Below are 16,877 nucleotides of genomic sequence, written 5' to 3'. Positions count from 1 at the left end.
TGCCCCGCCAACCCTGAACCCGGCCAGACAAACGTCCCCAAAACAGGGGCAGGCTCGTGGCACGCTGGCGTGGCACACCAGGCTCGTGCCCTTTGCTGCAGGTCCTGGGCCATGTCTCGCCTCTCTCCAGCAGCTCCTCCATTTCTCTGCCGCTCGGGAGGCACAGCTGATCCGTTTGCAGAGGAGCCGGCTCTGGCTGCAGAAATTAAACGCTCTGAGGACGGCTGAGTGGGCAGGGGGGCTGTTCTCAGACTCTCCAGTTCCCCTGTCACCTGTATAAAACAGGATACAGTGGTAGGCTATGCAGAGAAAATGAAATTCACGCTTGCAAATGAGCGGAGGAGGAAATAAACCCTTCCCACCAGTTAGGGTTTTCTCCTTTATCAAGTTGTTGTCAGGAGTCCTTAACTTTTTGGTGAAGTACTGCGGTTTAAAAAAAACCCACAACCCAAAAACACCCCCCAAAAAAACACAACTTGGCAAATAATTTCGGTTTTCTAGAACTTTTGGAATGGTTGATTAAGTTGTTCCCTGTTGGCAAATTCAGTTTAAGGGCCAAGCACGTTCATGATGCTCAGCATATTCATTATTTTCATTAACCACTTCACAGAAGTATCTTCAAAGGCTCCCTTTAACCTATAAAGTGGTTTTGTGTTGTTTTGTTTCTTCACACTAAGGTTAGCCAGGAGCCCCAGGCTGGACGCTGCCCAGCAGAGGACAGCACACCTCAAACCTGCGTTACCAGCGAGGAGAACCCCGAGCTGCTGGCATTGCTTGTCTGACACCAGGCACGCTGTGTGGGACACCCGACTGTTTTGGCAACAACAAAAACAGCTGCAGAGAGACCCTTTAATTCAGGTATTCCTTATTGATAAGCCTTCTGGAAGACAATGTAATTACAGGTGCCAGCTCATGGGACTAAGAGAGCTTTGCTAAGACTCCAGCCTCAAAATAATCAAGGTTGAGACTGTGCTCAGGAACAAAATGAATCTATGCAACGTTTGTAGGGATGTGAAACCGGGATGAAAATCTAGAAATGCTGAAATTACACTAAGAATATTTTAACTGTAACAACTGTAAGAAATTTTTGAAACATGTTTTCCTCTGAAATATTTGTGCCTCGCTGTGTTTTTTTCCTCAAGGAAGACCATGTTTCGGGCTAGACGAGGATAGCGACCTGCCCTCCTTTCCTGCCTCTGCCGCAGCGTTGGTGTCCCCAGTGCCGGCGAACCCCTCGTGCCGGAGCGCGGTGGTCCTGGGCAGAGCCCCACGGGGACCCCCTGCCCGGCATTTGCCCCCTTGGTTGCGCGCCAGACGGAGAGACCTTCCCGTCCCCGCGGTGCCGGGGCAGAGGGTACCGGGGCGGGCAGGATCCAGGGGTCAGGGCGAGGTGCAGGGGCCCCCGGCTCGGCTCTCCCGGCAGCGCCCTGGCTGTCCCACCATCAGCAAAGCTGGAAAAAAAAAATCAAAAAACCCAAACCCCCAAAATTGCATTTTGGACTGTGGTTTCTTTCAGCCTCGGCGGTTGGGTATGGTTTATATGAATCCGCTGACAGTGACCAGAAAGCGCCGAGGTGGAGTTGCTATTAACAGCCTGCGAAGAGTGCTCCTCTGCCCCGGGAAGCTGTTTTTGGGAACGGGCTGGTGCCCAGCCCTGCTGCACCAACTCACCCGCACCCGCCTGCTGGAGCCGCCAACCGGGGCAGCGGCAAGGGCAGGTGCGTTTTTGGAGGTTTCTGTCTTTATTGCTCTGCTACCAGCTCTTTGAAGCTTTACTGCAGCACGGAGGAAGAAACGCTCCATTTATTCAGCCCCCTTTCACCCTTCGGTGCAACAGCAGTTGCCTCAATGAACAAAATGTTTAAAAGCTGGTAAATGAGAAGCCAGTATTATTTATCAGCCACGTGGGAAATTTTAAAGCAGCTTCTGTAACACTTAAGTATTAGCTGATTTATTGGCTTTGTCTTCAGAGAAAAGCTAGAATAGCTTTCTATATCCTAGATATTAACAGGTTTAATATTCACTAACATTAAAGTATATCACAATGAAGGGGGGGGGGGGAGGTATTTTTAGTAGCTGAACCATGTTTATTTCTTCCATTTAAAAATAATCATGGTATTATTCAGACTTCCACTGACGTGTACCACGACCTTGTATTTAACTACTTCTCTTCCGTACTGGACTTATTTACCAGGCTTTGGTTGCCATTTGTATCTTGTAAAAAACTCACGTTTATAAGAGCATGATATATATTTTATGTATATTGTTTTGTATAAATCCAACAAAATTTGACTTTTTAAATAACATACATGTTGTACTTTAGAGAAACACTGAAGTTCTCTGCACGCCTGCAGCTATGTGGGGCAGGAGCCCCAGAACTCATCAATCGGGAGGGCTCAGGGTGGCAGAGCCCAAGCTGGAACTGGGTCTCTCCCACCTCCCTCCTGCCTGGCCGCAGGGATGTGCTGGTCTTCTGGGAGCAAGAGGAGGAGGAGGAGGGAGGGGGGCTCCAGGGTGAAGTTTCCACGCAGCAGCTGAAAGTGGCGAAGGCCCCTTCCCCCTCCTCCTCTTCCTGGGAGGTGGGGGTTGAAAAAAGGACTTTATAGCTTTGGGGGAGCAAAAGAAATCTGTGCGTTGGACTTCTTGAAGCATACATTATTAATGAAGATCTATTCCTCCCAGGAAAAAAAACTAATTGAATAATTGAAGCAATTTCATGTCTTTCCTCATTTTCAGGCCCTGCATATAATTAGTACAATTCCAAATAACAGATGGCGAAGTGCTAAGGGGAACGATTGTACATGAGATGTGCATTATGGAGGCATTTTGTGCAAATAACACCCTACGTGCAGCCATTACACTGCAGGCTTGCTCAGATGCTGCTATCATAAAAGCAGAATTGCCGGCAGAAGATACACAGGTGGGAGTGGATTCATTTGGGGTTTATCTGCTCCTCGTACGTGCTGCTTGTTTGCACACAGCGGTTCATAAAAGCCAGGTCTCTTGCCCCGCGTGGAGCAGTTGAGATGGGTGGGTGTGGGTGCTGGCCCAGGGGCTCGCTGTCACCGTCAGCCTGGAGATGCTCAGCACTTCTCCCACCCTCTGCCTCTGCAACCTCTCTGCTCCATCGGGTTCTAGTCACCGCGATGCTGCGGGTTTTTCTAACTCCTCAAGCCTGCCGTTTACTCTCTGACATCCTGAATTGTTCTAATTTTAGAAGCCGGAGGGCGCTTGTCCGTTACCTCTTCCAGGTAGTGATGGGAAAAATGTAACTTCTGTTTTACAAGGTCTGTGCAGTAAAATCCTCCTGGGGCTTTGGCTGATTGTTCAGCTATTCGATATACTGCACCATGGAGAAGAGTCACGAAGTTTGGCCAAATGCTGCGTGGGAAAGGCTGCCTTGCTGGTGGGAGCTGGCTGCATTCGGGCACGAGCGTGGCTAAAGGCCGGGCGCTGCGCCCGAGCGAGTGCGGTGGTAGGGGCTGCCCGTGGCAGGGCAGGCTGCCTCTCCTGCTATAATGCCAGGTTTACTTACTTTTGAACATTCAACACCTTAAGAGAGTTTGTTTATTTTTTTTCTTTAGCAAAACCTTAATGCGGCAGGGGACAGGTGCAGCTCTGGCTGTGGGTTTGATACCCCGGAGCCTGTACTGTACTGGAGCCAGGGCAGAGCGAGGAGAGCCGTGCCAGCCCGGCTCTGCCCAACGGTGCGGCTGGGCAGGGCTTGCAGTGCCGCAGGGCTTGCAGTGCCGCAGGGCTCGCAGCGTTCCTTGCTGGAGCCCTCAAGGGGTACGGCAAACGCTCCCGATGCTGTGCTGGGAACGCGTCCTGCCCTCCCCACCCGGGTCAGCTTGATTTTTTCCTCGCTGGATTCAAATGTCATTATTCCGAGAAATCTGGCATCTGTGCTAAACCATGTTCAAGCCAAACAAAATGGGTTTTGAATTATGTTTGTAAGCCAGCTCTGCCCGGGCAGTGCTTGTATCGCCGCCTGCCTTCAGCAGGGCAGTGCCCGTGTTAGAGCTGGAGGTTTCACAGCCAAACCGCGGGAAGCATTGGAGGTTGGGAACATTTATCGTACCCCCCGCTCAGCAGGAGGAGCTGAGCCAGGAAAGCTTCCCCCCAAACTCTGGGGCAGCTGGGGGCTTCTACGGGTCTGTCCCAACCTGCAGCTGGAGGGTGACAGTGCCACTGCCGAAATGCCACATGCACAGCTGTGCAGTGGTGCGGTGCGTGCTTGGAGGGGTGACGGCCCCTTGGTGCCCACTTGTCCCCCAGCTCCCTGTCCCTGGGGATCAGCTGAGCGGGAGGTTTTATTGCCGGGCACCCAGTGAGGCTCAGCCTGGTGCTGGGTCCTGGTGCCACGAGCCTGCAGGAGGAACAGCAACACCGGGGGTAAAGGGAGATTGCTGGAGCGTGGGCTGCTTTTAGCATCTGAGATATCTGGACCACCCTATGCACTTCCCCTAATTGCTGTGGCCAGCTGGGGTGGGAGCTGCTGTGGCCCCTTCCTCGGAGAGAGCTAAAGGCAGGGAGAGCACAGATGTGTTCGGATGGAGTTTTCTGGCAGAGCTGGCAAACAAGCGTCTGAGTCCAAACGTGATGACTTTGGCTTGGGGACGGAAGCAGAGGAGAAATGGGTCACATGGAAATCAGGTACCGCTGGGCTAATACAAACAAGCCACAGATAAACAAAAGTAAACATTTAATTCTATCCCTTCTTTGTACCAAGGGCAGAAACGGCATTAGGCTATCACATTTACAGTAACAGGCTGTACAGCCTGTGCCCAACGGCGCCTGCGCTGGTGTATAGCAGCAGCGTGTGCTGCTGACCTGTTTGCACTGCAGTTGTCATCGCCAAGTTCTCTTCTACTGGTTCATGGTGGCCACGGCAAGGTATTAATTAATTTCCCCTAGTGATAATTTATAACCTAAAAGAATATGCCCATGTTCCGCTTTGCTCACAGGGACGAATCCCAAGTCAGGATGAACATTCCCTGTTTAAAGGGCTCTGCAGGAAAGGCACCACATTTCACTCAAGGTCAACCGTAATGACTCATTCCAATCAGTCAAATGCAAATACATCATAACAAACCATTAAGTATGCATGACTCATTAATAGGCCTCAGTCTAATATAAATTGACTAATGGGTATTTAATGACAATAAATGTGCCTGTCTCCAGTTGCGTTTCTTCTTTAAAGCCTGCAGGTTGCTAAAGAACCCAGTGAATTTAACAGCATGGCATTCATTTACAGCTGGAGCCTGCCCTCGTCTCCCAGTCTAAATGCCCAGCTTTTGCAAACTTGCTTCAAATTGCCTGGGAGCTGCAGGATTAAATCTGGGCAGCGCAATTTCAACAGCTTGCCTGAGAAATACTATAGACATCTATCAAAACATTGCCAAGGAGTTCTGTAATCATTAGGGGCTGTTTGCTTTTTGAATGGATGGTGGTTGCATTAGGCTGTTTCTCAGCGGAAAGATTTGTACTGACGACATTCCTTGAAAGACTAGCTGACCGGAATAAAGAAGCATGTTATTGGGGTGCTGTAGGAATGAGGGTTCCCAGGTCTGGGATGAATTTTCCTAATGCTATGTCACTACAGACATGTACCCAGGATCAGCAAATTGTGCACGGTGGCCAAGGCCACCTCCCGCTGCTCCTGTCCCCTCTGTCCCTGGCACTGCTGGCGCGCTACCGCTGCGCTCGCTGCTGCACGGGGGCTCCCCGTGGGATGCTGCAGCTTCCAGGCAGGCAGAATCTCACCTGCTTGCCGGGCTTTTAATGCACCTTTGGAGTTCTTGTGCTTTCTACCCCTGCCTCTCTAGTGCTTCCCCACCCCAAAATTGCCTCTCTCTTCCCTTCTGGACCCAAATCTGTTCTGGAAGGTTAGACCTGTATGAGCAAATGTAAATGCCCAAGTACCGACTGTGCAACTTGTATTAACTTGTTCTTCCAACATAGCTATATTTGAGATACCTTGTACTCCTCAAAACACCCTTTAAACTCCCCTGGATGACATAAGGTATAGTTAGTGGATCTGGGGAGCAATGGGTTTCCCAAGTCAGCCCCATGGGGTGCTGCGTGGTTCTGTGAGCTGTTGCCAGGCAGAACAACATCTTTCACAAGCACGATTTGTTTTGAAAAATAAATCCCTCTGCCTTTCAGTGGAAGAGTGGAAAAACATACCAGCTGCCCGAGTGTTTAGAGGTTGTGATTTGTGTCAACATCGTGTAATTAAAGTTTCCTTATTATCCGTGCTGGAAACCTTATCAGGCAAACACAGGTCTCTTCAGGTGCTCTGGAAAGACCCAGCACACACACCTGCTGTTCTGGCCATGCAACACTATTTTCACCGTAGACACTGGTTTTATTGGATGCTTCGATCAGTTGTTTCCATGCAGTTGTTGTTTTTTACAGAGTAAGAATCTATCACAGCCTGCAGCGGAGAACCGAACAGCCATGTCAGCGGCTGTGATTTCCTAAAGCCTGGTACATAGGGAAAGACCATCAGTTGCTTTTGAATCAATTTCTAAATAAATGATCCACCAAAGCTGTAGGCATTTGGAAAATAATCTCATACAGGGACGACGGACGTGTAGCATTTTGAGAGAAAAGTGCTCTGTGGGGATTATCGTTTCCCAGTAATGGGTGCTCAGGAGCTGCGGTCACCCTGGCACGGGGCTGTCCCACAGCCGTGCACTGGGCTACCCCTGTGGGCTTCGGGGCGTCCACGGGACTGAAAGCAGAGGAGAGCTGACTGTTCCAAAAGCACCTTCATTCTTCTGAGGCATGTTGTAGGAGTTGGCCTCAATATTTTGACAAGCTCCAAGCCTCTGCCTTGAGCAACAAGTCGGTAAAGGAGGAGACAGAGCCAGAGGTGAAAAACTCTGTTGGGAAAACACTTTACTGTCTGCCCACCATCCTCTGAGCCAGTATTTGATTTTTTTTATTATTATAGCTAGAAAAAGAAATGGCCTGTAATTATAATTAAACCATATGAGATCTACTTTTAGCATAATGCTATCTAACTTCAGTTGATTGCTCTGAATGCTTCTAGTTTGTCCTGGATGAACATTCACGATACACCCAGAAAGTACCAGAAATTACATAAAAAATCTACCCCAGAACAAAACAAAAAACCTACGAAAGGTGCAGGAAGAATTCTGATCATTATATTTTGTAAAAAAGCGTTTGTCTCTGAACCTGTACTGGCATCAGCATTTGCTAGGACTAAAGCCTTGGAAGAACCTGGTTCCCAGTAACGTACCATGGTGTGGATGGTTATTGCGAGTGTCAGCTCTTCCCACACCTCAGGTGAGTCAGTGACAAGGCACAAAGCTGGTGCTTCTTTATGTACATTCTGGCAATTGCTCACATGAAGTATGAATTATTAGTGATCTATAATTTCCTCTTGTCATAGCTAATCATAATATTCAAATACAGTAAGTGCAAAATAGTATGGTAAAAATTCTGTGCCAACTATAAAAGCAGAAGTTTTGACTCATTTCACAAAAAATCTGGATGTAAAGCTATCTCACTCAATGAAGCCAGCGCTGGGATCTGGTTGCCAGCTGAGCTCCGGTCTCTCCCGTGCTCTGGTGCCAGCCTGGCTCCCTCCTGCCCCGCTGATGGCAACGGATTCCAGAGGAGGAAAATCCAGAATTACTGTAGCAGAAACCAGTTGAGTTTCCAGCCTTGTTCCTAGGGCGGCATCCTCAGTGACTCTCAGCTGGGTGGCAGAAACACCTTCCTGGGGCTTTTAATCACCTCTGTGTGCCAGGCACGTACGCCTCAGGACTTGTGTTGTGTGGTCACTGGAACAGGTTGGGGAGGTGGAATTGGTGCCCCTGGGGGTTTCCAGGACTCACCCAAACCCACAGAATAAATGGACTTCTTCACGAATCTGTGGCATGGCTTGGGAGGGTGGAACTGGGGTGCCCCTGGGGGTTTCCAGGACTCACCCAGGCAAACCCACAGAGTAAACAGATTTCTTCACAATCTACGGTGTGGGTGGAACTTCATCAAAGGCTTTTTGAAAATCCAGCTATGGCATGACTGCTAGATCCCCGTCATCCAGGGCTTCAAGTACCGCGCCTTGGCATAACCTACCAGGTCTCCTTGAAAAAATCCAGGTTTTGTAATCCAGTTGTATGAAAGATGTGGTGATTTAAGATCAGTTAATTTATTAGTATAAAGTAGTGATATAAAGTACTGATATAAAGTAGTGCTCTAAAATGATAGGTTAATGTAATGTGTTACCTTTTATAATGCTTTACTTGGCTATTTAATGAAGTCTCATTTTAGTCACTCATTAACTGTGAGCTTTCTGCACGTACGTATTAAGTTGTTTCACAGCACTTCATCCGCCATAAATTTCTTCCATCACCAGTTATGTACGATGACTCGCTTGTGATGGGCTCTCTGCTTTATCAGTGCCCATTCCATTCCATTTTGGATTTTTTGTGGCCCACGTCATGATGCTGATGTGGAAATGCAGTAGTTGCTGCCCTACAGCTCTGTGTACGCCGACAGCTGTCTCCCCACCGTAAACACACGCAGCGATCATCGCCCCGTTAAAGCTCCAGCCAAGGTACTGCTGGTCGTGGTAAAGAAACTGATAGCCCTCCAGTAGCTGGGGCAAAAGATGGGCACACCTAGAAGACTTATTTTGAGCATTATGGAACCCCCTGTTTATTCCTTTAGTTGATTTCACACATTTTCATTGAGTTTAGCTGTCAGGGCGTGATGCTTGTACAGCAAACCCAGCAGCTCCGAGCAGGTGGCAGCTACTCCTTCTTCCCATTCCATCCTGCTGTTACCATGACAGGAGAGAACGATAGTAGCTCCTGGCTCTTGTAAAACCAGACAGCTGCTCCATGGGAAGCATCAGTATGGCCCACAGCACTGCTAAACTAATGAGCAGTTTCAACATCTGTTTGTTTTCTGATTTATCTTTTTAAAATTTTAATTTCATTGGGCTGGTAAAATTCAGAAACCACTTGTTTGTATAATTCACCAAGGTGAAGTAATGCTGAATACATGCTTGTGCTGATTATTTCCAAAATTTCGGGGACTGAAAGCTAGTGTGTCCTTTAGCAGTTTGTTTTATTTACCTTTTTTCCAGCTCATGATAGTTTTTCTGCAGCCATCTACAGATGACCTGTAGCTTCTTTCTCTTTTTACTCATGCTTCAAAAATGATATCTACAAATTCTGGCTTAAATTTAAGAAATGTAACTGTACTTCAGCTATATTTGCTAAACTTGCCATTTCCAGGATTCTCGCCAAGTATAGGAGCTCCTTCAGCACCGCAGGTCTGTTGGGCACGTAGAGAGGAGAAGTGAAACTTATCTTCTCAGTTCTTCTGAAAAGGAAGGAAGTCGCTTTCAAAGCGATTTTGGTTAGCCGTGCGGTGGCTGCATTTGCAGATAATCTCAAAGCTTTGCTCCGAAACACCCTCTGTGGCCATGACCCCCTGGAGAAGGCTCCATCCCGGGACGGTCGGGATGAGACCCTGCGCTGTCACCCGTGCAGTCAGGAGCGGGGATGAGCCTGGGAAGAACACAACCCTGAGACCGAGCCGTCCGCCCGAGAACTGGAGCTGCCCACCCATCGGTGCCCTGCCTGCGGCTCGCACGTCCCTTTCTCCTGGGCTCGACCTCCGCTGCTGCCTTCCCCGGGGAAGGGACCGTCCCGGCCGCGGCGCGGCGTCACCCGCTCTCACCGGGGCTCCGGCCGCAGCCCCCGGGGCTCCGCTCCTGCCTGAGGGTGGCCTTGTCCTCAAGTACGCGAGCTGCACGAAGGGCTAACCCGACTTTTTAGATAGGCTTAAAACATCGGAACTTGGCTCCAGCTTGCTCGTCCCCTGCGAGGGATGAAGCAGCAGCTCGGTGGCGTTGGCAGCTCGCAGCAGCGCAGGCGCTGCCCGTGTGTTCCAGATGCTGCGTGTGATCTAAATACTGCAGGAACGTCCTGGTTTTGCTGGGATCAGATGAAGCGATTAGGTGTCAGTATACGTGTGTGCGTTGCAAATGCATGGCCATCTGCTCGAGGCGCAGCGGTCGCTGGTTTGTGTCTGCCAGCAATTCTGAGCAAGCTGCTGTTAACGGGTGAATAACGCAGGTTTGGCTTCTTTACTAGAGGGGCGATTAATGAGCCCCCCAAATGCTGGGATTTTCTTTTTCCTGCAAAGTAGGCCTAGTGACTGTGGACGCGGCCCCACAGCCTGTGTACAGAGTGAATCGTTTTTTCTGTAGCAGGCTGAAAAGCGCTCTGCTGCTTACCTGAGCCAGGGAAGAAAGACTGATGCTTTTGTGTTCGGTCATTAATGGATATTGACAGGTCACGCAGCAGCAGCTTTTTGGCTTGAAATCTCACTCAGAGCATGCTTATGCACAGTAGTAGAAGTGAAATGGAAGTATATGAAAGTTTACATTGCACAGAGCAGGATTTTCTAGAAATCCCCCCTGGATGCAAACCTGCCCAGTAGCAGTGGCAATCCCAGACAGGGAGCACCTCACGCGTGCCAGCCGCACAGCCGCCCAATCACGTTCAACCCAAAACACTGATGAGATTGCTCTCCTATTCGTTTTTATGCAGGAAAGCTGCAGCACCCTCACTTTCTTGTGCAAGGATCAGCACTTTCAGCCTGGACGCCCAGGCTGGATGTGCCCTGCCTCAAGAAATGGAAACCTAATCTTTTATGGAGGGCCCTGGGGATTCTGAACAGTGGAAGACAGTGGTCCACAGGTAAAAATAAAATCAAAACCGCACGTAAAAATGCCGCTGTATCATTTGAAACCAAGAAACAATTTTTTGTGCTGATATAGACTGGTTCAGGTGCGTTAGTCACATGGAGCAGAGTCATTTTGCGTTAGCAGCGTTTATTCTCAAAGTTAAAAACATAGTATTCTTAGCAATGACGAATAAACCAGCAAGCTTTGAAGCGTTAAAATGTGTCACTATGTGAAAACTAAGTGCTGGTCTTTAGTGCTCTGCTTCAGTATAATTAAAATATGTTGTTTTAATTGGTGTGCTAACTATAGAATGTCACGGAGCCGCTGCATCGTCTGTTGCGTTGATCTCCGAGCGCAACAGGAGAGCCGGGTGGGTGGCTGGAGAAGGCTGGGTGTCATCAGGACGCAAGCCGCCAGGCTTTGCCCTCCTGACGCCTCTGGGGATCTCTCAAGACGCGGGATGCGGAGCGGTGCCCTCTCCCTCCGCACGCCTCCGGGAAGCAGGTCCGGGCTCTCGGCCTCGACGGCCGCGGCAGCCCGCACGAGGTAAAGTCCTTCGCGTGGGAGCTGGGCGCCTCCGACGGCCGGCCCCGCGGCTCGCTGCGAGATCCGCACGGCACCCGAACGGGAGCATTTCGCGTGGAATCCGTTACCGGGACCCGACGTGGGGCAGGGTCTCTCGGCACGCCGCGGGCTCCCCGTCCGTCCCGCCCCGCGGTTCTCGGTCGGGTCTCTGCGGAGGGGAAGTGTTGGTTTGCTCTCCCCTTGGCCGGGCAGACGTTTCGCAGTACCTTCCTCCCGTGAAAACTGCCCCGCGTCCTGCTCAGCCAAACAAATCTCTCCTTCGCCTTGACTCATTAATGATTGAATCATATGCAAATGAGGTTAAACGGCGATGCTGTGCTGCGCTCCAGGGATCCCAGTGTTCTCGCCAAGGCATGGTCCAGGAGAGCTGATGCCGAGGCAGCTCCCAGCCCTGGGGATGGTAAGGTGTTCTCAGGCTGCGGCTTCTCGAGTAGACTCTGCTATTCCTCTAGCGAGACTGTTTCTGAATGAACTCTCTAGTCGCTTTACCCTGACTGCTTGCTTTAAAAATGGATTAATCGGTCTTCTTCTAACAACTACCTAAATCCATGTGTCTGTCGATACAGTAATGTTTTAATTATTATTTGAATTTAAAGTGCTAATTTTAGTGCAGTGTTTTCTAGAATTAACATCTCACTAAAAGTGTTGAGTTTCTTCTCGGGAGCCTGCTCAGGCAGGGTTAGACTAGGTGCTGCATGTGAGGTTATTCTGACCGGAGTGAGCATTCACAGCTATATAATTTTTGTCTCCTGCGGTACACGGTGTAAGCGTAGATATTTGCTGGATGTAACTTTATGAAATTTTGTATATGCTGTACTTTATTCTGTCTTGTGATCTACCTTTGAAGTAAGATACAGTGCTTTGAGAGCAGAGACCTATTAACAAATTCTAGACACCAGAACAACTTTGAAAATACGTAAAACAATTACAGGATTTGTGGAGACTATCTTTAGCGGATTTTGTAGCAGTCACATTGCTGCTCTTTCAGACCTTAGGCTTAGCTTGATTTCAGTTTCAATCTATATCCCATTTTTCTAACGTTTCGTTTCCCTCTGCTTTCTAATTGCTTTGCTGCTATTTTAACCAAAGGCTCTCGCTAGAAGCTTTCTTTATCTTGTGGCTCCCCTGCAGGTGGGTGCGGGTGTCTGCCTGAGGAGGGAGAGGAGCGAGCACTTGAGATCCTATATTTCTTTCCCTGTAGCATGGAAGCGTTTTTTTATCCAACCTTTAGAAAGCGAGAAAAATTTGTCCTCAGGCAAACTCACACTGGGTGCAGCTTCCTAGAAAGCTTTGCTCCTTAAAGAATACTGTTTGTGCTACTTACTTCCAAGCCGAAAGGCGAAGCTCTTTGCCTGGAGCCAAAGAGAAAATGAAATGGCAGTGCAGGAGGGGTGGCAGCAGTGCTGGCAGCCTGGCCGGTAGCTCTCCCGGCTGCAAAAAGCCACGTTTGCCAGCCCGGCGCTCAGCGTGGTCCCGGCAAGGACCAGCCTCTCCTCCTCCGGCGGCTCCGCAGGGCTGGGCTGGGGGCCCTCCACCGTACACAGGGTGTGGGTTTGGCAGAGGTTATGAGCTGCGGTTGAATAAATCATACGGGGTGTTCCCACTTCATAGGAAGTTAAGAGCAAGAGTGACTTAAAGTTTGCGAATTTGGCTTTCAAGGCGTTTTATCCTGATCTTGACTGTGCTGTCCCCTTGACTGCAGTCGCTTTCCTATCAACGAGGACTCAGTCGTAACTGCACCTTCCCTTCGTGAAAGGGCTTTGTGTAGAAAACAGAAGAGGCTTGTAAAACCCCGGGAGCAGAAATGTCCCGTGTTTGCAGGAATGGCTCAGAAGCGCTCCAGCGCATCTGCCGTGAGGCACAGGGTACACGCTTCACCCTCACCATGCTTTCCGTGCAATTCTGGTACCGAGTTACCAGCAAAACTGTACAAAATGCATGATGAATGGTTCAATTAATTTAATAAACACATTCTCTCCTGACTTCTTAAAGAATTCCGAGTAACGCTGTCAGAGCGTGGCTGTACTGCTGCCAATGATTTCATCCTTTATCAGTCTTGACAGCAGACTTCTGCTTTAGAGATGAGTGAGACCACGGGACAGGGGTTGGGTAACAGGGAGGCAGATGACTTCCAGCAAGGGCTGTGACAAAGTCATGACAGGCAAGTTTCACTTTCCCAGCCTCTGGCGCTGCCATGGGTTTGGCCAAAAGCGGCAGCTGGCACGTCATGGCAGATGCCTTCAGGTGATGCTTTTACTTCAGACTCCTCACACAGGTTTTTGCTCATGCAAGTTTTCATCTTGCTTGTTAACTCTGGTCAATAGCTGAAGGTAGAAATCTTGTGTGCATAAGGGATATTCTTTGCGTTCAAGTCTCTATTTACCATATAAGCTGTAAGCAAATAGATGGCTATATTCACCTATTATAGCAACAATATAAAAATAGCCATGCAGTGATCTTTTACTAATATTTGGTGGTTTTGTGTTTGTTTGTTGGTTTTTTTTGTTGGTTTTTTTTTTTAAATCTTTCCAGGCTGTGAACGAGACAGATGGCTGTTTGCTGATGAACAGAGCCCTAGAAAAGTATTATCTTTCCACCATGTACAGCATTGAGTTCATTTTAGGCTTCATTGGAAACACCATTGTTGTGTTCGGCTATATTTTCTGCCTGAAAAACTGGAAAAGTGGCAATGTCTACCTGTTCAATTTATCATTATCAGATTTATTATTTCTGTGTACTCTTCCAATACTTGTGAACAGCTACTCCAGAGATCAATGGGCAAAGGAGACCATCTTGTGCCACAGCAACAGATTCCTTCTGCATGCAAACCTGTACAGCAGCATCCTTTTCCTCACTGTTATCAGTATTGACCGATACATGCTCATAAAATATCCTTTCAGAGAACATTTTCTACAGAAGAGGAGAACGGCCCTTATTGTGTCTGTTGCCATATGGATCGGCGTGGTACTGGAGCTGCTGCCGTTGATGTATTTCCTGGAGCCTATAGCGCCTGCCTCTCAGTACAAGTGTCTTGATTATGCAAGCTCTGGAGACCCTGCGAAAAACCTCATCTATAGCATGTTCCTGACTGTCTTTGGGTTCCTTATTCCTCTTGTGGTCATGTGCTGCTTCTATGTGAAGATGGTTCTTTTCCTTAAAACCAGGAGCGAGCAACTCAGTTCTCTCCTGACACTTGAAAAACCCCTTGCTTTAGTCATCCTCGCAGTGGTTACCTTCTCATTGCTCTTTACTCCCTATCACATAATGCGCAATGTCCGACTTGCTTCCCGAATACCAGCCTTGAATGTCTCTGTGTGCACACAGGGCATCATCAACACCATTTACATCATCACGAGACCCATCGCGTTTTTGAATAGCGCCATTAATCCTGTTTTTTATTTCTTAATGGGGGACCACTTCAGAGAGATGCTGATGGCAAAAACAAGGCAGCTCTTGAGCAGGTTGACAACCACTTGCAAATGAACGAATAAGGAGACCTCTTGTAGTGGGAGACGGGGGCAGGAAACTCTTAGGGAGAGCGTTCACCAATGTACAGTGCCATTTTTTGTAGATAACTTTATTTATGCTATAGAATATGCGTAAGCTGATTGTGTTCTTCTAAAAGCACTTGTTACCTTATTGTACAAGAGACCTCCTTCTGCTAATCTGAGTCCAGCAAACCAGAAGCGATGTTCTCTCACAACAGTACAGCAGGAAACCCTATTGCCTATTAATATTGTAAATAAAAGATCACCATGGTAGTTCTTAGAGGGAAACTATGCTGCTCTCAGACAGCTTCTTTGTGAGCCATAACTTGATGCTGGACTGGACCTGGGCTTGGGTAAAATGTGCCAGGGGCACTAATTCACATGGTCAGCACAGTCTGGGGATCAAAGTCGAGTCTTCTTTATATGAGTGTTTGTAAACTCTGTGTCTCCTGGGAGGTTTACCTTTCAGAATAAATAGCTGGGACAATTTCCATTTCCAGCTGATTTGGCGAGGGTTGGCATCTCGGATGTGGCAAAAAAGGAGGGTATGCAAACGGCTGGGTGGAATGCTTTGTCAGCATCGCGGAAGGGAGGCAGTGGCGAGGTTGCTGATTTTGTTTGTAGCAAGTGCAAAGAGCGTAGAAAGCTGAACCGTTTGGCTGCTGGTCTTACAAGCATTTCATGGAAGCACTGAGACAGCGAAAGCGTGTGCGTGTGGCAGGCAGGTTCTTTCAACCTGATATTAAAGCTGGATTCAGCCTGCAGAAGTAAAAATAAGAAAATCTGTTGGTTTAGTTCTTAACTGAGATTTGCCTTCGTACATCACTGGGACAGCTATGCAGGCTCATACTGGCATACTTGCAGTCGCTTTTCATAGTGTACAGATTTACTTAACTTTAATGTAATTATCTATGAGTGCGAGTAGAATGTAGAGCTTGAAGCAGAATTTGGACCTCACGGTTTGAACTTCATTAACAGTTCTGATAATGAAACAGGAGCTAACAAGGAGCCAGTTCTCTGCCTAACATCCCTGCAGAGCTGTTACTGCAGCAGAACTTACTCTCCAATTGACTGACCTGACTTCAAATACAGAGGGTGAAGAGATCGGTGAAGTAAGATGCTCGTACGAGCTGGGGCTCGGGAAGGACCTGCCGAGAGCGCCGGGACGTGCCGGGCTGAATGCGGGCAGCAGCGTGGGCAGGGTGCGGGCAGCCTCCCCCCGCCTGCGTTCTGGCAGGGGATGGAGGAGCCCCCAGCGAAGCAGGAGGCAGGCGCTGCCCAGGGGCTCGCTGCTCCCCGAGGTCTGGAGAAAGGGCCGCGCGCTGTCGTGCCTCATCAGAGACAACTCCAGTTCTACTTTCTGATGTGTTGGTCATCTGCAGTACGCTTAGCTGTTTCACTGATACCAGCCTGCCCGATAATAAACTGCGCATCCTGTTAAAAAAAAAAAAAGCCTCCTTTGTGTTGAGGGTGTTGTTTTAGATGCTATTCCCTTTAATGTCCATGAAGCCACTACACCTGCCTTTTTCCTGTTAACAGTAAGACCCTAAAAGTCTGTGAGCAAAAGTACTCATCTGGCTCAATTTGAGGGGTAAGGCAGCTGTCTCCCCCTGCGAGTATCTCGCACAAAAACCCGTGCCGGCGTTCCTTTGGGGTGGCCGCGGCACGTGCTGGGTGCTACTCCCAGGCACCCGCCTGTGGGCATCCCCCCGAGCCCGGGGTCCTGCTGCTGCTGCTGATCCTGGTGATGCCGTGGGAAGATTTTGCTGTCGCATCACTCCCTCAGAAGTTGGCCGTGGGAGGGCTGAGTCCGCCCCCCCAGCGCTGCTGCTGCCTAAAGCCATTGGAAACGGCAGCCAGGCTGCACCGGCGGGGAGAGGGGTATGCAGGGACTGCTAACTAGAGTTTTGACTGGAAAGAAATGTGTGTAAATCCTTGTTTTCTTCCCTCTGTTTGCTTTGTAACAAATCTTTACACTTAAATCGCTAAATCACTCTGTCAGTGGTGGAAAAAAAGATCCATCACGTGTGTTATGGCAGCACAGCCTGGGAGGGATAAGGCTGCAC

General features: G+C 49.0%; 1 protein-coding gene across 1 annotated transcript; it reads left to right on the top strand.

Annotated features, from left to right (window-relative positions):
* The first annotated feature begins 11,290 nt into the window (after positions 1-11,290).
* Positions 11,291-16,250, top strand: SUCNR1 (succinate receptor 1). The gene is made up of 2 exons (XM_009914811.2): positions 11,291-11,723; positions 13,856-16,250. The coding sequence occupies exons 1-2, from the start codon at positions 11,634-11,636 to the stop codon at positions 14,804-14,806; spliced, it is 1,041 nt and encodes a 346-aa protein (XP_009913113.2). The 5' UTR covers positions 11,291-11,633; the 3' UTR covers positions 14,807-16,250.
* The last annotated feature ends 627 nt before the right edge of the window (positions 16,251-16,877 follow it).

This window comes from Haliaeetus albicilla, chromosome 9 (assembly GCF_947461875.1).
Source record: "Haliaeetus albicilla chromosome 9, bHalAlb1.1, whole genome shotgun sequence".
In the NCBI taxonomy this organism is placed as follows: Eukaryota; Metazoa; Chordata; class Aves; order Accipitriformes; family Accipitridae; genus Haliaeetus; species Haliaeetus albicilla.
Note: the sequence above shows the minus strand (reverse complement) of the source record. Positions and strands in the feature narration are given on the sequence as shown.

Excerpts from the sequence above, each read along its gene's own strand:
- SUCNR1 (XM_009914811.2), top strand. The coding sequence starts at position 11,634 with ATGCTGTGCTGCGCTCCAGGGATCCCAGTGTTCTCGCCAAGGCATGGT. Across the intron at positions 11,724-13,855 it reads AGCTCCCAGCCCTGGGGATG|GCTGTGAACGAGACAGATGG; the intron begins GTAAGGTGTTCT and ends AAATCTTTCCAG.